The 20,155-nt window shown below is 39.0% G+C and overlaps 1 protein-coding gene across 7 annotated transcripts; it reads right to left on the reverse strand.

Moving 5' to 3' along the window:
• Positions 1–985: 985 nt before the first annotated feature.
• Positions 986–18,770, reverse strand: LOC148299759 (procathepsin L-like). Of its 7 annotated transcripts, none has more exons than XM_088275730.1 (9): positions 18,492–18,770; positions 4,936–5,040; positions 3,285–3,428; positions 3,031–3,153; positions 2,838–2,953; positions 2,627–2,759; positions 2,387–2,547; positions 2,178–2,312; positions 986–2,083 (listed from the first exon to the last, which is right to left on the reverse strand). In XM_088275730.1, exons 3-9 carry the CDS (start codon positions 3,285–3,287, stop codon positions 1,999–2,001), a joined length of 756 nt encoding a protein of 251 aa, XP_088131856.1. In that variant the 5' UTR covers positions 3,288–3,428; positions 4,936–5,040; positions 18,492–18,770; the 3' UTR covers positions 986–1,998. The 7 variants fall into 7 exon arrangements, with proteins under 7 accessions (XP_088131856.1, XP_088131853.1, XP_088131852.1 ...); XM_088275727.1 differs by lacking the exon at positions 18,492–18,770 and adding an exon at positions 5,604–6,113 and having other exon boundaries at positions 4,657–5,040; XM_088275726.1 differs by lacking the exon at positions 18,492–18,770 and having other exon boundaries at positions 4,657–6,113.
• Positions 18,771–20,155: the final 1,385 nt, after the last annotated feature.

The following is a 20,155-nucleotide window of genomic DNA, read 5'->3' on the forward strand; positions in this document are numbered from 1 at the left end:
CCTTCCCAACGTGATCTATTTACAATATATTGTCTCATAATGTATCCGTCTGTATTATTCCATTTTTATTTTGTAAAGCTCTTTTAAAACGCGTCAAAGCACTTTTATTGACACGCTGTATTTTTTTCTTTCAAGGTATTTCTAATAAAAAATCGATATTTTTCTTGCAAGAAAACATAAATGTACACCGATCAACTTCATACTTATAAAATATTTTTTAACGAATATTTATTTACATATGATTATTTTTGTTGAATTATTTTTTTAAAGGAATTGATAAAATTGATATTTTTGTTTAAACAACATTTTTAACATTCTTTCCTTCGCACCCATTCCACTTATTAAAGTCGATAAAAGCGGAGTTGCTCTTTTCTCTGAGAGGACCTCGCGGCTGGAGAATCGGTGCTCTGCGCAACGAGTATCCACGCGGCTGTCACGTTTCATTTGGCAATCAATTTATACTAATTAATAAACTAACCATCGAGAGGAAGATCCGCAAACTGAGAGCCGCTGTTATCGGTTCACGGATGTATAGTGCATAAATAACTGTTTCGGTTTATCATTATCATTCTCGCTATACTCTTGCTATGATTCATTCTATATACAGTTTACATATCGCTCACTCCTTTCAAGAATGTCATAAATCAAAAATCGTTAATTTTCAGTTGTGCGTGTTTTCGGAATGCCCAGAAAATGTACTATATCCCAGCAAAAGCGGCATATTTTTAACTTAATATTTACCTGCTACAAGGCAGAAAGTGTTGTTTTTGCATTTAGAAGAAAAGGTATTGTTTAATGATATTTTGAAATAAAATAAATATTTTTCAAATGGAGAAAAAACCTTCAGGTTTTACCTAAAAAAATCTGTAGCACAGTAAAACGTTCAATAAGTGGCTTGATATTTATTTTTAATATATTGTATTATAATTTAAAACTTTAAAAACGTTCTCTTGAAAAATCAAGTTTTTTGATTTATGACGTTCTTGAAAGGAGTGAACGATATGTTTATGCATATTTACATTTTGACTCTAATTTTTACGAATTTAAATGAAAATAAAATAAATCGCGGGAAATACCAATCAATCATCAAAAATGAAATAATGATATTAATACAAAATCGTACTCCAAGCTGGCGTATTACACGAGTATAAGATTTACAAATTAAATAATGATATTAATACAAAATCGTACTCCAAGCTGGCGTATTACACGACTATAAGATTTACAAATCAACTACGTATTTACGTATTTTAACGTCTTTAAAATCGTGATATGCTGCATAATACTAACATACTTTATCTCCGCTTCCGTGGTGTAGTGGTTAGAACTTTTGTCTACTTTGCTGGATGTTTCGAGTTTAATTGACAATTGCTCTAAACAAATAACATTAATTTATTAGTGTAATTTTTACTATCACCCGGACCGGTACACGAAGCGCCCGACCGATCGCCTTGCCTTTGTCGCGAGTAATGAACGTCGAAGATAACGCGCGCAATGTGGACGCATGGTGCGGTGCCAGCTGCTGCAGCTGCTGCAGCTGCTGTGGAGCAGGAGCGAATGAACGTATTGACACAATGAAATAAAGCAACGAGATGTTTCAGCTACATTCGAAGGTTTCATTTCTCTATTCGTTAATCCCTAACCTTACTGTCGACCATTTGTTTTACTTTGTTATATCTGCGTATCAAACATTTTACCATTTTTTTTTAATTTTTAGGAAATATTTTAACGTTTACGTCTAACAAAGTATGAACACTTATATAAGTTTAATCGAACCCTTTGTGTGTTAATAAATATTATACAAATAAAATTTGGTTATTTACAAAAATTGTCACAGAAAATCATCCTAATCTATACTTAATCATAGATAGCGTATAAGTTTTAATTTTTATTAAAAATACCTTTATTTTATGTTTAGGCGAAAACACAACTTGTTGCAAGATACCTACGTAATTTTTTTGTATAAAATAATAAATATCGATCGACAAAATGTTCGATTTATCCGCGATGACCTTCCGTCTTCACGGCCTGCGAGAATATAGCGAAGTTGGCGATCCCGCAGACGTTCCGGCCTCTACGAAGTCTGCAACACGCAATGCGCAATCAGTTATCTCCTCTCGATTCTACCTCGCCGATATTATGTATCGTTCGTAACAGTACAAAAGGAGTACACTTACCTCATGTAGCCGCCCTCTCCCCAGTGCTCGCCCCACCAGTTGAGGAGCAGCCAGTGCGAGCGCGAGTTGCCCACCACCAGCGCCGAGTGGTTGGGGCGCCCGGCGCCGCACGCGGGGTCGTCGTACACGCCGGAGCTGCAACAGTCGCGAGCGGTCAGCGTGAGGGGCGTGCGGCGCGCGCGGACCACCGCGGAGGTGCGTACACTCACTGGTACAGCTGGAAGGTGCGCGGCGCCGCGTCCAGCGACACCGCCACGGGCCCCAGCAGCGCCACGGCGCGCCGCAGGGCCGCCTCGTCCCCGCGCGGCAGCACGCCCCACGAGCTCACGTTGGCCACCACGCGTCGCCGCTCCCAGCGGCAGCGGGACTGCTGTAAGGTAGAAGTCGCGAGTGTCGGTATTCGTGTCGGCCCTCGCGCGGCGCGTCGGCGGCGGGCGAGCGCTACAGACCTTGCCCGTGTAGGGGTAGTCCCGTTCCGCCATGACGCCCTTCGCCTGCAGGTAGCGGAGCGCCACGCGGACGGAGCCGCCGCCGCAGCCGTAGTTCCCCCAGCCGCCGCTGCAGTCCACGATCTGCTGCTCGCTGTAACGGGAGACGGGAGGATGTAACGTTGCGGTATACGGCGTATACGCGCATCCGGTATATGTGCCGCATACCGACCTCACGGGCAGACGGAGCTGCGCCTCGAGAGCGCGTGAGACGCTGAACGCGTAGCAAGCTCCGCACTTCCTCTGGTTGGGGACGCGCGGCCGGAAACCCCTTTCGGTCCAATCCAACTGCGATACACGAGAAAACGTTCGGATTATTCGTCGTCTCTGTGTACTCGGGTCGGTAGGTGTCGGTAGGTGCGTACCTCTTCGGGGATGCGCGCTCCGGCCGAGTGGTGTCGCGGGTCCGGAGGCGGGGCGGTGCGAGCAACCGGAGTGTCCCGCTCTTCCACCAACTTCACCACCGCGCGCAGGTACTGCCGCATGCTCTGTACGCACACAAATACCTTATATCGCGACGCCGTGGCGCCATTACTTCCCCTGCCCCACGGAAATAGCGGGGTAGGCAGAGAGAATAGTAGTGTATACACACACACACATATTATATGTACAAGCCTACCATGTCGCTGAGATGATTATCGTTGAGCCGGTAGCGGTGGTGGGCCGCCGCGTTGTGCGCGCGCACGTGGCGCCGGCTGGCCTCCCAGGCGGCCCTGGCGGCGTCCTCGCGGTCCGCGCTGCCGTAGCTCTTCCCGTAGCGCTCCTGCAACCAACCAACCGACTTGCACGGGTGTGTACGAGTGTGTTAAAACCATTCTTTTCAAATCCCTTAATTATCCGACCTTTATTTTCACATCGGAAAAATGAAACCAGTATAGTGTGAAACGTGACCAGTACTGAAACTAGCACCCGCCTATAAATACGTGTAAAATGGGAAAATACATGTTTCCAAATTTATTCGAACATATTATGTAATCTGCCCTCGCATGCACTTGCCGGTCCCAGAGATGATACCAACGGCAGATGGTAATAATTGAATCAATTTGTTCGCTTATTTGTCAGCCAAAATAGCGATCCGCAAGTACCTACTATTGAAAAACGATTGTCAAAAGTCATATATCGTCGCTCTTCGACTAATACATAGTCGTATCTGCTGAAATTTTATTAAAAATAGTATTTTTATATTTCGGTACTATGCACTCGCTATCGTAAAACTTTTTTTACTGTTTATTTTGTCTTTATCAATACAAAAAAAGTTAATATTAAACTCGATTTTTGTAAAAAATAATCTTAATACACCTTTTTTTAATATTATATTGTATATCTCGCGGTAAAAGATATAGGAATTGTCTACGTGAGCATATGCACGCTCAAAATACTACATAAATGCATTCCTAACGGAAATTTCTCAAAAACGTCACATACGACAGTTAGTCAAGAGTGACAATTTATACATTTTCAAAAGGTAAATTGGTGTTATATAAAATAAGTATAATAACCTGTGACCTATGAACCAAGTTGCCCGAAGAATTTACCAAACATTTCATAATGTCACGAAAATTAGATTGTAAGTCTGCTCACATCCATTAAGCGCGAGAAAAATACGTATTCAAATTGTAGCTATGTCCATTATAGCATGTGCACTACACGGAATTTTACCGTCCGGCAGTCCGGTTTTTAAAAATAAAAGCGACTACGACATGATCGATTTACGCGCAACGCGTTCACGCATCGATCGAGAGCACCGATTCGAAAAAATATGGACGTGCCAATCCGAGCCAATCGTCGTTTTAAAACGCTAACTGACGCGCCGGACGGTAACTTCCGTGTAATTCCGCGTAGTGGACAAACGCCCTAAGGGTAATTAAAATCAAGTTTGTTTTTTAAAGTCAAGTATTATGGAGAAAATTACCTTTTTATGGAGGTTTATAGTATAATGTGTATAATAACAATATGTAAAAAATATGTATAGAAGAATGACCTGTATGTACCTTATAAGAAATCCATAATTTATCGCAACCTTTTATCGTACTCCGATTCGAGAATTGCGTTTCTTGTACCGTTTCCACTTCTACGAATGAGGCACTCGCGCAAACTACGAGTAGGATGACGAGTCCCGACACTGGAAGGGAACACATCGTCCACTAGTGGCGTAAACGCAACTCCCTCACACACGATGTAGTAAGTGGAAGAGACGTCAACAATAACGCAAAACCTGCTGACGCTATATTCCTGGGAAAACCTAAAAATGCGAACGAAGTAGTTCTCACGGTCCGTCGCCGTCGTGTTGACTCGTCTCGGCTCCCGTGCCCGCGTCCCGCGTCCCGCGTCCCGCGTCCCGTGTCGGGCGGGCGAACACGTCGGCACAAAGTGATCTGAAAAGGACAAATGTGCAAATGCGAGATACTTTAAAGCGTTCAAATGGCGGCATAATTTATCATGCCTGAATTCGATGACAACTGATTCTCTGAAATAAAAGAAAAATATACCAGAAACCGAAGAAGGGGCAACTAATGTACAACCGGATGGCTAATATTTGTTATCCGGAAGGGTTTTGTCGATGAGTAGCGGAAAGTGTGTGATGGGATGTCATTTGCGGAAGAATGATATTTTAGTTATTAGTTTAAATCTCTTTAAAATATTTTAAAATTTCTCTTGACATTCTATTTTTTTTTTGGAAATTCTTCTTGTTAACTATTATTGTTTTGTAAATTTATTCAGGGAAGTGGGAGTTGGCAATGGCCAACGGACTTTTTTTAGAGAATTCTACATACTACCCCGCCGCGCGCCGACTGATTATTTTTTGGTAATTGTAATCTGAAATTAATCCGGGATTTAATCCCGGATTTATTTTTAAATGTTTATATTTTATGTAAAGGACCAAATTTAAAGAAATATTGACGGTAAACATAAAATCAAAATATAAACATTTTATTACTAATTCACAATAACGCGTCAAACGGAACCGTCAGTTACACGGATAAACGCAAATGAAGTCAGCGGCACTTTGCAAAACGATCCTGACCAAAACAAGTATTGTTAAAAAAGGATAGTAAATTACTTGCGTAATAACTACCGCGTAATCGCTTCGGGTCTAGCACGTTCGTCGTGCGTATTTATCAAAACATATCCCGAATTCATTTCGTGCGTGTTTATTAAAACATATCCCGAATCCGATAAGCGTTGGTACTGCGAATATAAATTACATATTTTTATACTGCACTATTTATTTACATTTTACAAGTCGTCCAAAATGCTGCAGGCGCTGGTTGTATTTGTTCATTATCATATATATTCATACGTCAATCTCACCTCTCGCGTCTCGCGTCTCGCGGTAACGTAAATCCAACTTCGTAAAAATAACATCCTGGATCCCAGATTATTCTAAATTATTGTTATTATTGATTATTTCGGAATAAATTTGAGTTAACTGTTCGATTTTTATTGGTGAATGACGCATTCCAAATTTTAGTTAATCAATTTTTATTTTTTACCGACCAATTTTCTTATGCGGGCTGTCGATAATATTCTTCATCATCCCATCGGCTTAACTAACCAACCAATTAAATAACAGTAAAAATAAGAAACCCAAGAGGAATCCATATTTTCTTGAATTTTTTTAACAAGCACAAAAATTGCTCGTTTTATTTATTATTCAGATTATTTTTTTATCGCAGTGATAGTTTGCAACAACTAAAGGTTTTTTGTTTTATTTGTTAAGGCAGAAAAGATCGCGCAAAAGCGCATGAAAAAACGTACATATCGTAATTCATTAATTTTTCCGTCACCTATTACTCGACAAATGAATAAGCAAACATTCTAGGACTTACTCGTAGTTCTCCAAAATATCGTAAAGCACCAACACACTCCGAGCGACTACAGTTAAACCTCTCATAACGAACATAATTCGTTCCAGCATCTTACTCCTTTAAGCGAAACATTTTTTTCCATATAAATCGTTCCAGGCCGAAAGAATGAATTTTTCGAATTATTTTTTTAACGTTTATTCAAATAAAATTACTAATAAATTGTTAAGGAGTGTAAAAACTTGGAATACAATTTAGATTGAAAAAACGTAAATAATAACATGAATTTATGTGAAATAATTAGCCCGTTTTACCTAGAAAACTGTCAACTGTAAGACATTTGTTTTTGCCGACGCTTCAAAAGTTAGCGGAAATGTGTCGGACCATTATCATTGAATAAATTAGGAACACGAATAGCCACCTCCTTATTAGGGTAGGGTATGCTTCTTCAATTCAATTCAATTCAATTTATTCAACAAAAAAATAATATATACGTAACAAACAATATTCAAGGCGTATATATTAAAAGTAAGCACGAAGACTTAAAGGTGTAGAAGAATCCCGCTTCGGAAAACTCCTTCGGACACATGGAACAGATCAATATCCAATGTGATATTGTTCAACATAGCGGTAGCTCTTCCTACAGGCATAACCATCGGCAGGTTGGTCCTGTGTATAGGAATGTGAAATAATAAATGAATGTGAAAGTAACTATCGGGAACATACAGACCAATGTTCCGGATAATTTCAGGATTATCGATCGTACCGCGCAACAATCGATAAAAATGCGTAATCAAATACACATTCCTTCTAGTCTCTAAACTGAGTCGGGTAGAGCCAAGGATAATAGCCGTACTCTCTCATGTAGAGATACCTCAAAAACTTCTTTTGGACTTTCTCTACCATAAGAGAGTACTTAAGCTCGTGTGGCCCACAAATCATCGAGCCACTCTCGAATCTACTTCGCACCGAGGAGTTATAAAGAGTTCTCAGCACGCGGGTGTTTTGGAAAACCCTGGCAGTACGCAGAACAAATCCTAGCATTTTCAATGCATTACCACTGACTGCCTCTATATGATCGTGAAATGTCAGGGTGCTCACACATTTAACGCCCAGATCCCTAACATTCGATGCTCGCATCAGATTTTGGTCGTTCATTTTGTAGCGATAAAATAAAGTTTTTTGGGCCCTAGTGAAAGACGTGACCGAACACTTAGAAACATTAAACATTAGTTTTTTTCGTCTTCCCCATTCACATATATTTGATATATCTGCTTGGAGAAGATTTTTTTTGTAAACATAATTTAGTACGGCTATACGAGTATGTTTCCAGATGCCAGACGCGCCAACAGACCGATTAGTGACCGACTGCCGCAGGAGTCGGACGCTCGATTTATGACCTATTGTATGTATATTATATAGGTATGTACTGGAATTTTGTGTACCTTATTAAAAAAAAAAATATTCCTTGGTATGGAGTCTAGGTAGGGGTGAATCATATATGTTTTTTAAATTTAGTTTTAAAGGTTTGATAATTTAAAGTTTATTAAAGTTTTTTTTTACCTACGTACGTATAATGGTTTAACGCTGCCGTTGTTTTACATCTGCGCAATATTAAATGATTGATTCGTTGTTTGTATTTTTGTTTTCAGAAATCACAAACCAGATGTAAAAAAACAACATTTGCATTTTTGCAGCGTGGTGCACATGGGAGTGAACCATTCCGCAGTAGTTACTACTCGTAGTATGTATTACATAGGTCTTCGGTGTTTGGACGTACATACGTACATAATGTTGGAAATAAATTATTGTATTATTTGTTTTCTCAATATTATATTTGTATTATTGTATTATATTTTATTGATCAAATAATTATTGTAAAATCAGTAATATTCGCGACCATATACAAATAATACGCGTGTAGGTATACAGTTTCTCCCTCTGCCACAACTTGATTGACGTCTTCTGACGTCACACCATCCATAATTTTGTCGTGGTTTAAGGTAAAGTAAATAGCGAATTCTTACTAATCTAAAAATCTGTATTTCATGCATTATGAAAATACTTAAGTATTACATTTCCGATATCGTATTTGTAGTTCAAATGTTTTTATATGAAGTAATTAATTCAATTAATATCATCAGTTATTTTATTACGTAATACACAGCCCTATATTCAACACGCGCATACTGAGAACAGATTGATCACCTACTGCAGACTGCAGGTAGACAAGTCCCGTCAGTGCAGTCATTATATTGATTTATAAATTAAGATCCAATCACGCAACAACAAAACCGGCGGCCATTTCATTCCAGTGCAAAGTGCAAAACGACTCGGAATTCTTTTCGACAGATTTGCTTTTAAAAGATCAACAGTAACATTCTAAATAAATATAGGATTGCGATTTTTTTTAAAAATTAACTAACGTCCAAGTGACTCCTAAATCTAGCTACGGCTTATGCAACACCGCTTATCATGACCCAACTCGGGCTTCAACTTTTTAAGTTTCATGGCCTATGCCTACTCGTGAGTGGATTTACTCTTTATGTTTAAAGTTACTATAATTTCATGTAATTCATGAGTGAAAATTCTAGGCAAAAACTCTCGCTCGCGAAAAGAAATAGCGCTGACAACCTATTTACTTATATATGATTTATTATTACACTACGCACCAATAGCAGTTCCTTTACCTGCAAGCAAAGCGTCCATACGGCATACTTACACCAAAATTATATCCATACAAAATACAAATAATCCTTCGTAAAACCGGCTGCTAAAATATTTCAATAAATAAAAAAATCAACGCTGTTCCTTGTTTTGTATTTTCGATTTCAATCGAGGCAATGTTTTACGTTTTTCTGCGGTCTCTCCCAACTAAATTTATTTTTCTTCACAAATTTTGGAGATGTTATTGACTGTTTTTGCAAATTCCTAAATACGAATGTCATACGAAATTCAACCTAATGTCCTCAAAAATGTTCGCCGATGTAATCTATATTCGCGCGCATTTTTAATACGCGCTTAAGTGTTTGTTATTCTGCACTTTGGTCATTATTACCCTTCAGAAGTGAGCGCGGGGCATGCGCGCATGTCGTGTTTTGTAAATAACATTTATGTTGACAAATTTGTATTACGCAATTATCGGGATGCTTTCACGTGCAATTCATTTTTCATCACATATAGTATGTTCATAATGTGCTTGAATTCATAATATGTACTTACATTAAAAAAATGTGCATTTAATGTTTATTATAGTAATATTATGTTTTTTTTTATTAATATTATAGATATATATATATATATATATATATATATATATATATATATATATATATATATATATATATATATATATATATATATATATATATATATATATATATATATGTATATATATAATATTATATTATATTATATTAAAATAATTCATTACTCATTGTTTTTTTCATTTATTTTTTATTATATTCAAATTGGATATGAATAATTAAAAGAATTGATTATAAATCATTATATAATTCCTATTATTATTATTGTGTTTTGTGTTGATCTAAACATTGATTTAAACATCTGATTTTTTGTAAAATTGTCGCTGTGAAACAAAGATTTTTTATGTGTGAAATTTCAGTCGCATGTCGCATGCGGACACTAGCTAAGCTCGGCTGTAAAACACAGTAAGGGACATTTTTTTGTATTAGTTTTTTTTGCATTTTTGGACTTAGTAGAGTCTACTTAGTCCATAAATGCAAAAAAAACCTACTACAAAAAATGTCCCTTACTGTGTTTTATATTTGGACAGCCGAGCTCTGACTTTGATCAATCTATATGTGGTATCAACTTATTCATCTAAAACTGAATAAAATAGCACGCACGTTGGTTCCTATGGAACTTCACATTAAATGCTGATCTTTCATTTATCCGCAGATTTTAAATTTCATCAGCACGTGTTACGTGACATATACTTCAAGGGTGACATGCAAGTCATTCTTGTAATTATATTTAGTTGCTACTCCAGCAGTAACGAGAAAATAATCCTCATTGCTCCTACATAATTCCGTTGTGTGCTCGTGAAATTTAAATCATTTATGTTTGATGATTATCTTTATTGTGTAGCCTTTAATTCATTAGTACAATGCCTAAAGTCAAAAATATTAACGAATATTGAGTTTTTTTTTTCTCAAAGTTCAAATCATATGCACCTATTATAACTGATTTTGACAGTTCTCCGTATGTCCCACATAAATTTTAAATTTTCTCGAACACCGGCTAAATTCGAGTAAAAACGATTTAAATTCGCTAGTAAATTATGGGGCAAATCGAACTAGGTATCTAGAAGAAGAAGAGGGCGATACACCCCAAACTAACAAAAAAGTAGTAAAAATATGTAAACAAATAAATATCTTGATCGCAATTCAGAAATTAACTCTGGAGGTGATGTTTTTTGTCCGTGTTTGTTCCGAATCGGAACAAGAACAGACATGCATCGCGTCGCCGCATCGGCCGTCCGACATCCTCCCGGCTGCGGCTGCCGGCAACCGACGAGTCTCCTATCATAGTTGGATATTTGCGTTCGTTTTTTGTTTATCCGAGCCGTAATCATTCAAATGTCAACATTACGTCGGACTCGGAGATGTTGCGAATTTTTTTGAAGCAGAGAACTAAACCGTATAGATATACTCAACAGCGACTTTGCAGGGATCGGTATACCGTCGACGGTGACTTGTAAGCAGTGTTGCCAGGTCTTTTCCAAATAAATACCGAACAGTGAGCAATTTTTTTTATCGTATACAATCGAACTCGGTTATTACGAGCACGGTTATAGCGTGATGTAACGAGGAAACATTCGTTGATATTTTGGTTTCTGATTTTATCCATACATTTATTCACGATTATAAAGAAGAACTTCTCGGCTATAGGATAGGGAGCAAAAAGAGATCGTCTTTTTTTTAATGTTGAATATATTTGAATGCTTTATAACATTTTCGACCTTAAACAATAAAATCCGACCGGGCAATTAGACCGTTGCCGCCGGGATCGGATTGTGTTTATGACTATTAAGTACTAATTTGGTGTTGTCACCGACAGTAAAAAAAAGGTTTCACGCATATGGGTTTTGAATTGCATGTTGCAAATTGCAAGCTTTGTCACGTCTGTAAGGACCTACTTTGATACGAACTTATTATATAGTTTTGAACGTCATGCTTTTTTCGGGGATTTTTACGATTGTTTCGTAATTTTGTATGTTCTATGCTTACTATGGACATAGCATAATAAACATTACGAGGTGGGGAATGTCAGATCAATTCTAGAGCAGGTCCGTTAAAAACAAATCCACGAATTATCAACAAATGTAATATAATAAGAAAAAGCGTCTCTCGTGAACAGGCAATTAAAATTGAAGTGTTTAAAAAGTTTTCGTCATTCTCAGTGTCAATATTGTATTTTTATCTGCATTAAAAAAATCATATAGGAACTGTGAGCGTACGAATTTTAATCAAACTGCTACAATGGTTTTGTACTCAAGCAGCACAAGATTTTCCATTTTTTATAGGAAAACTGGATTGACAGAAAAATATGACATGTGTGTAATGGGTGAATTGTATGAATTATGTTTCTATTATGACATATTGTGTTATGTTACCGTTCCAAATAAAAAAACTTCATGTGATAGGTATTTAAAAATAATAATACATATTTTCGGACGAGGAACGGTTATAACGAGCAAAATCAGTCGGTCCCCATCCTCGTTATAACCGAGTTCGACTGTATATATATATATATATATATATATATATATATATATATATATATATATATATATATATATATATATATATATATATATATATATATATATATATATATATATATATATATTATGAATTTAGAAGCATAAAGTACCTACCACAAGAGCAACTAGCTAACCTACCTTATGCACTGCATCTTGATCAATACTTACATGAATGTAAAATGATCACTCCTGCGTTTCAGGGACCAGAACAGGGTAATATTAAATAAATACTTAAAATATTAATAATATTGAAAATAGTGAAAATATTTGTGTAATCTCAAATATAGATGACTCTTTAAGTGATCACAATGTTCTATCTCAGCACACTTACTACTTCTTCTCCATCTCCATCTCCGTCTACATCATCGTCTTCATCTCCGTCTTCATATTCATTTCATCTTATTGTTCATTTCATCTTCCATCTCCATCTTCATCTCCATCTCCGTCTTCATTTCCTTCTTCATTTCGTCATCATCTCCATCTTCATCTCCGTGTTCTTCTCCGTGTTCGTCTCCGTGTTCATCTCCGCATTCATCTCCGTGTTCATCTCAATCTTCATCTCCATCTTCATCTCCGTCCTCATCTTCGTCTTCATCTCCGTCTTAGTCTCCGTGTTCATCTCCGTCTCCGTTTTCATCTCCGTCTCCGAGTTCATCTCTGTGTTCATCTCCGTGTTCATCTCCGTGTTCATATCCGTGTTCAACTCCGTCTCCGTTTTCATCTCCGTGTTCATCTCCGTCTCCGAGTTCATCTCCGTGTTCATCTCCGTTTTCATCTGCGTTTTCATCTGCGTTTTCATCTCCGTTTTCATCTCCGTGTTCATCTCCGTGTTCATATCCGTGTTTATCTCAGTGCTCATCTCCGTGCTCATCTCCGTGTTCATCACCGTGTTCATCTCCGTTTTCATCTGCGTTTTCATCTCCGTGTTCATCTCCGTGTTCATATCTGTGTTCATCTCCGTGTTCCTCTCCGTGTTCATCTCCATGTTCATCTCCGTCTTCAACTCCGTCTCCGTTTTCATCTCCGCGTTCATCTCCGTGTTCATCTCTCTCTTCATCTTTGTTTCCGTCTTCATCTCCATCTCCGTCTTCATCTTTGTGTTCATCTTCGTGTTCATCACTGTGTTCATTTCCGTTTCATCTCCGTCTTCATCTCCGTTTCCGTCTTCATCTCCATCTCCGTCTTCGTGTTCATCGCTGTGTTCATTTCCGTTTCATCTCCGTCTTCATCTCCGTTTTCATCTCCATCTTCATCTCCGTGTTCATCTCCGTGATCATCTCCGTGTTCATCTCCGTGTTCATCTCCGTGTTCATCTCCGTTTTCATCTCCATGTTCATCTCCGTGTTCATCTCCGTGTTCATCTCCGTATTCATCTCCGTGTTCATCTCCGTGTTCATCTCCGTGTTCATCTCCGTGTTCATCTCGGTGTTTATCTCGGTGTTCATCTCCGTGTTCATCTCCATGTTCATCTCCGTTTTCATCTCCGTTTCCATCTTCATAGCGTGTTCATCTCCGTGTTCATCTCTGTCTTCATCTCCGTGTTCATCTTGGTGTTCATCATGGTTTCATCTCCGTTTTTATCTCCATGTTCATCTCAGTCTTCATCTCCGTGTTCATCTTGGTGTTCATCTCCGTGTTCATCTTTGTTTTCATCTCCGTTTCCATCTTCATAGCGTGTTCATCTCCGTGTTCATCTCTGTCTTCATCTCCGTCTTCATCTCCGTCTTCATCTCCGTGTTCATCTTGGTGTTCATCTCCGTGTTCATCTTTGTTTTCATCTCCGTTTCCGTGTTCATCTCGGTGTTCATCTCCGTGTTCATCTCCGTGTTCATCTCCGTTTTCATCTCTGTCTTCTTCTCCGTGTTCATCTTGGTGTTCATCTCCGTGTTCATCTTTGTTTTCATCTCCGTTTCCGTGTTCATCTCGGTGTTCATCTCCGTGTTCATCTACGTGTTCATCTCGGTGTTCATCTCCTTGTTCATCTCCATGTTCATCTCCGTGTTTATCTCCGTGTTCATCTTTGTTTTCATCTCCATTTCCGTGTTCATCTCCGTGTTCATCTCCGTTTCCGTGTTCATCTCCATGTTCATCTCCGTGTTCATCTCCGTCTTCATCTCCGTTTTCTTCTCCGTTTCCGTCTTCATAGCGTGTTCATCTCCGTGTTCATCTCCGTGTTCTTCTCTCTCTTCATCTCCGTGTTCATCTTGGTGTTCATCTCCGAGTTCATCTCCGTGTTCATCTCCGTTTTCATCTCCATGTTCATCTCCGTGTTCATCTCCGTGTTCATCTCCGTGTTCATCTCCGTGTTCATCTCCGTATTCATCTCCGTGTTCATCTCCGTGTTCATCTCGGTGTTCATTTCCGTGTTCATCTCCGTGTTCATCTCCGTGTTCATCTCCGTGTTCATCTCCGTGTTCATCTCCGTGTTCATCTCCGTGTTCATCTCCGTGTTCATCTCCGTGTTCATCTCCGTGTTCATCTCCGTGTTCATCTCCGTGTTCATCTCGGTGTTCATCTCGGTGTTCATCTCGGTGTTCATCTCCGTGTTCATCTCCGTGTTCATCTCCATGTTCATCTCCGTTTTCATCTCCGTTTCCATCTTCATAGCGTGTTCATCTCCGTGTTCATCTCTGTCTTCATCTCCGTGTTCATCTCCATGTTCATCTCCGTTTTCATCTCCGTTTTCATCTTCATAGCGTGTTCATCTCCGAGTTCATCTCCGTGTTCATCTCCGTTTTCTTCTCCGTTTCCGTCTTCATAGCGTGTTCATCTCCGTGTTCATCTCCGTGTTCTTCTCTCTCTTCATCTCCGTGTTCATCTTGGTGTTCATCTCCGAGTTCATCTCCGTGTTCATCTCCGTTTTCATCTCCATGTTCATCTCCGTGTTCATCTCCGTGTTCATCTCGGTGTTTATCTCGGTGTTCATCTCCGTGTTCATCTCCGTGTTCATCTCCGTGTTCATCTCCATGTTCATCTCCGTTTTCATCTCCGTTTCCATCTTCATAGCGTGTTTATCTCCGTGTTCATCTCTGTCTTCATCTCCGTGTTCATCTCCATGTTCATCTCCGTTTTCATCTCCGTTTTCATCTTCATAGCGTGTTCATCTCCGAGTTCATCTCCGTGTTCATCTCCGTTTTCATCTCCATGTTCATCTCCGTGTTCATCTCCGTATTCATCTCCGTGTTCATCTCCGTGTTCATCTCGGTGTTCATCTCCGTGTTCATCTCCGTGTTCATCTCCGTGTTCATCTCCATGTTCATCTCCGTTTTCATCTCCGTTTCCATCTTCATAGCGTGTTCATCTCCGTGTTCATCTCTGTCTTCATCTCCGTGTTCATCTTGGTGTTCATCTTGGTGTTCATCTTGGTGTTCATCTCCGTTTTTATCTCCATGTTCATCTCAGTCTTCATCTCCGTGTTCATCTTGGTGTTCATCTCCGTGTTCATCTCCGTGTTCATCTTTGTTTTCATCTCCGTTTCCGTGTTCATCTCGGTGTTCATCTCCGTGTTCATCTCCGTGTTCTTCTCCGTGTTCATCTCCGTTTTCATCTCCGTGTTCATCTCTGTCTTCTTCTCCGTGTTCATCTTGGTGTTCATCTCCGTGTTCATCTTTGTTTTCATCTCCGTTTCCGTGTTCATCTCGGTGTTCATCTTCGTCTTCATCTCCGTGTTCATCTCCGTGTTCATCTCCGTGCTCATCTACGTGTTCATCTCCGTGTTCACCTCCGTGTTCATCTCCGTGTTCATCTCCGTGTTCATCTCCGTGTTCATCTCCGTCTTCATCTCCATGTTCATCTTGGTGTTCATCTCCGTGTTCATCTACGTTTTTTTCTCCATGTTCATCTCAATGTTCATCTCTGTCTTCATCTCCGCGTTCATCTTGGTGTTCATCTCCGTGTTCATCTGATCGGAAATCCGTTTCCGTGTTCATCTCGGTGTTCATCTCCGTGTTCATCTACGTGTTCATCTCGGTGTTCATCTCGGTGTTCATCTCTTTGTTCATCTCCATGTTCATCTCCGTGTTTATCTCCGTGTTCATCTTTGTTTTCCTCTCCGTTTCCGTGTTCATCTCCGTGTTCATCTCCGTGTTCATCTCCGTTTCCGTGTTCATCTCCATGTTCATCTCCGTGTTCATCTCCGTGTTCATCTCCGTTTTCTTCTCCGTTTCCGTCTTCATAGCGTGTTCATCTCCGTGTTCATCTCCGTGTTCATCTCGGTGTTCATCTCCGTGTTCATCTCCGTGTTCATCTCCGTGTTCATCTCCGTTTTCATCTCCGTTTGCGTCTTCATAGCATGTTCATCTACGTGTTCATCTCTGTCTTCATCTCCGCCTTCATCTACATCTTCATCTCCGTGTTCCTCTCCGTGCTCATCTCCTTGTTCATCTCAGTGTTCATATCCGTCTTCATCTCGGTTTCATCTCCGCGTCCATCTCCGTTTTCAACTCCATCTTCATCTCTGTCTTCATCTCCGTGCTCATCTCCGTGCGCATCTCCGTGCGCATCTCCGTGCTCATCTCCGTATTCATCTTCATCTGTCTTCATCTCCGTCTCCATTTTCATCTCCGTCTTCATCTTCGTCTTCATCTCCGTGTTCATCTCCGTGTTCATCTCCGTGCTCATCTACGTGTTCATCTCCGTCTTCATCTCCGTCTTCGTCTCCGTGTTCATCTCCGTGTTCATCTCCGTCTTCATCTCTGTGTTCATCTCCGTGTTCATCTCCGTGCTTATATCCGTGTTCATCTTCATCTCCGTCTTCATCACAGCGTTCATCTTCGTGTTCATCTCAGTTTTCATCTCCGTCTTCATCTCCATCTTCATCTACATCTTCATCTCCATGTTCATCTCCATGTTCATCTCCGTGTTCATCTCCGTGTTCATCTCCGTGTTCATCTCCGTGTTCATCTCCGTGGTCATCTACGTGTTCATCTTCATCTCCGTCTTCATCTCCGTCTTCATCTCTGTGTTCATCTCCTTGTTCATCTCTGTCTTCATCTCCGTGTTCATCTCCGTGTTCATATCCGTGTTCATCTCCGTGTTCATCTCCGTGTTCATCTTCGTCTTCATCTCCCTGTTCATCTCCATCTTTATCTCCGTGTTCATATCCATCTTCGTCTTCATCTCCGTCCTTATTTCCGTGTTCATCTCAGTCATCATCTCCGTTTTCATCTCCGTGTTCTTCTCCATCTCCGTCTTCATCTCCGTCTCCGTCTTCATCTTCATTTCATCTTATTCATCATATCATCTTCCATCTCTATCTTCATCTCCATCTCCGTCTTCATCTTCATTTCTTCTTAATGTTTATATCAAAGGTCAAAGTTGAAAGTTCAAAGGTCAAAGTTAAAAATGTCTTACTTCAAAGATCAAATGTCAAAGTCAAAATGTCTAAGATCAAATGTAAAGGTTCAATGTTCAAAGTTAAAAGGTTAAAGTTCAAATGTCTAAGTTCAAAGATCAAAATTCAAATATCTAAGTTCAAAAGTCAGAGCGCAAATGTCAAAGTTCAAAGGTCAAAGTTCAAATGTCTAATTTCAAAGGACAAAGTAAAAATGTATTAATTTTAAGGGCAAAGGTCAAAGTTCAAATGTCTCAGTTCAAAGGTCAAAGGTCATAGTTAAAATGTCAAACGGAACTGTCAGTGAGTGCGATTACACGTAAAATTACACGTGCGATTACACGTACAATTACACGTGTCATTACTCGTAGATTTACACGTGCGATTACACGTGCTATTACGTGCAATTACACGTGAAATTACACGTGCAATTATACGTGTAATTACTTGTGTTTTTACACGTGAAATTACACGTGTAATTACTCGTGCTTTTACACGTGAAATTACATGTTCAATTACACGTGTCATTACTTGTGGATTTACACGTGCGATTACACGTGTATTCACACGTTCAAAACAGTGCAATTACACGTGCAATACACGTGCAATTACACGTGAATGTTAATTACACGTGCATGTACGTGCAAATCCAAGAAATAAAAATGAACACACACTTGCACACGTAGACGTAGATGTCACGTTATGGTTATCCCAGCAGAACTCATGTTGGGTTTATAAACGATGGGGATCGGTGGATTGTTCAGAGAGATTTGACGAATAGAAAAATCTCGAAGCATGACTGTAATAAATCTGGAAATGACTCCAAAAGGAAACGTAAGAGAATTCACAGTTTTCACGGGCACAACGGAACAGTGTTGAGAGGATAATATAATTATATACCTTTCCAGAAGAATACCTTTCTCAATTGAGAAAGGTATTCTTCTGTGGAAACAATCTTTCTTTCGGAGTTTTGAGGTTATCGTTTTCTGAAACGTTGTTCAAGTTGATTGGAAATAATGACAACGAATATCGAGACGAAGATCAATAATGTAACGTTAGAAACCGATTCTTCCTTTTTTATACAATATATTAATTAACAAAACTTTTTATCTTATTTAGAAACCGATACACTGAGAAAACAACGCGTCAAAAGGAGCTGTCAGTGACATCGATAAACGCAAATGAAGCTAGCAGCAAAACGATCCTGAGCAAAACAAGTATTGTTAAAAATGGCAAGTAAATTTTGCATGTGTGCAAACAATGCAAATATTGCTTCACCTTTTTGCACGTTCGTCATTGCGTATCATCATAATAAGAGTTCATTTCGATTAAGGCTTAGGTACATATGGATATAACGTATATCCGATGGCGTATATGTTTACGTGTGTGTACATATATTTACGTATGTACATCCGTCATCGGGTGCTTGATAATATGAATCATCACATAATTCTCTTTAGTCGCTAACGATGAATGCAACGTAAAAATATCAAGGCTACTCGCATAACATATATTGTTATTATTGAAGTATTGTGAGCGGTCGATATTTTTCATTATCCCATCATCAACAAACACGTATAAACCGATTCAACAGTAACAGTTACAGCAATAAAGCAACACTATAGTAATAGGGTTTTTTTTTTTTTTTTTTTTTTTTTTTTTTTTTTTAAGTCCCTGACGTTTCCCCTTACAGGACAAGTCTTCTACTTTCCTTCTCCCTCGCCTCTTCGAGTCCTCCAATCACGCACGCAGATTCCTCCATAGACAATAAAATCATATGTTTTTCGATCAACGACAATAGTAAAAAATAATGAATTCTTCTCACTCGTTCATTTCAGGCACACTACCGCCACCTGTCTACCGGTAGAAAGCGGAAAGCAGATTTCTTCTACCATACATCGATTCGGAGTTTCCTACTATTCGTCTACAGGTGACAAAATATCTTCATAAAATGGTATGTTTAATTCATTTAATTATTTTTTTGTTCTTCGTTCATTTTTCGCTACTTAATTTAGTTTATTTAGTTTATTCTTTGCGTACAAGATAAGAGTTTTGTTGTGTTTCTTCTTGCTGTTTATTTATTTATTTATTGATATTTTCTGTTTGATTTTTGACAAATTTCGTGTTTACGTTCTTATGTAAATAATTTAATTTAACCTTTTTTGGCATTCGCAAAGGCGAAACTTAGACATTTTAACTTCAAAAATCTGAACTTCTTCCTTTTGATCTTTGTACTTTGATTTTTGCTCTTTGCCCTTTGACCTTCGACATTTTCCTTTTTACCTTTGACATTTTCCGTTGACCTTTGACAATATTCTTTGACCTTTGACATTTTTCTTTGATCTTTGACATTTTCCTTTGACCCTTGACATTTTTCATTGACCTTTGACATTTTCCTTTGACCCTTGACATTTTTCTTTGACCCTTGACATTTTTCTTTGACCTTTGACATTTTCCTTTGACCCTTGACATTTTCCTTTGACCCTTGAATTTTTCTTTGACCCTTGACATTTTTCTTTGACCCTTGACATTTTTCTTTGACCCTTGACATTTTCCTTTGACCC

Source organism: Brachycentrus maculatus, unplaced genomic scaffold, assembly GCF_059751285.1.
Source record: "Brachycentrus maculatus isolate JH-2025_06_01 unplaced genomic scaffold, ASM5975128v1 h1tg000966l, whole genome shotgun sequence".
NCBI lineage: Eukaryota > Metazoa > Arthropoda > Insecta > Trichoptera > Brachycentridae > Brachycentrus > Brachycentrus maculatus.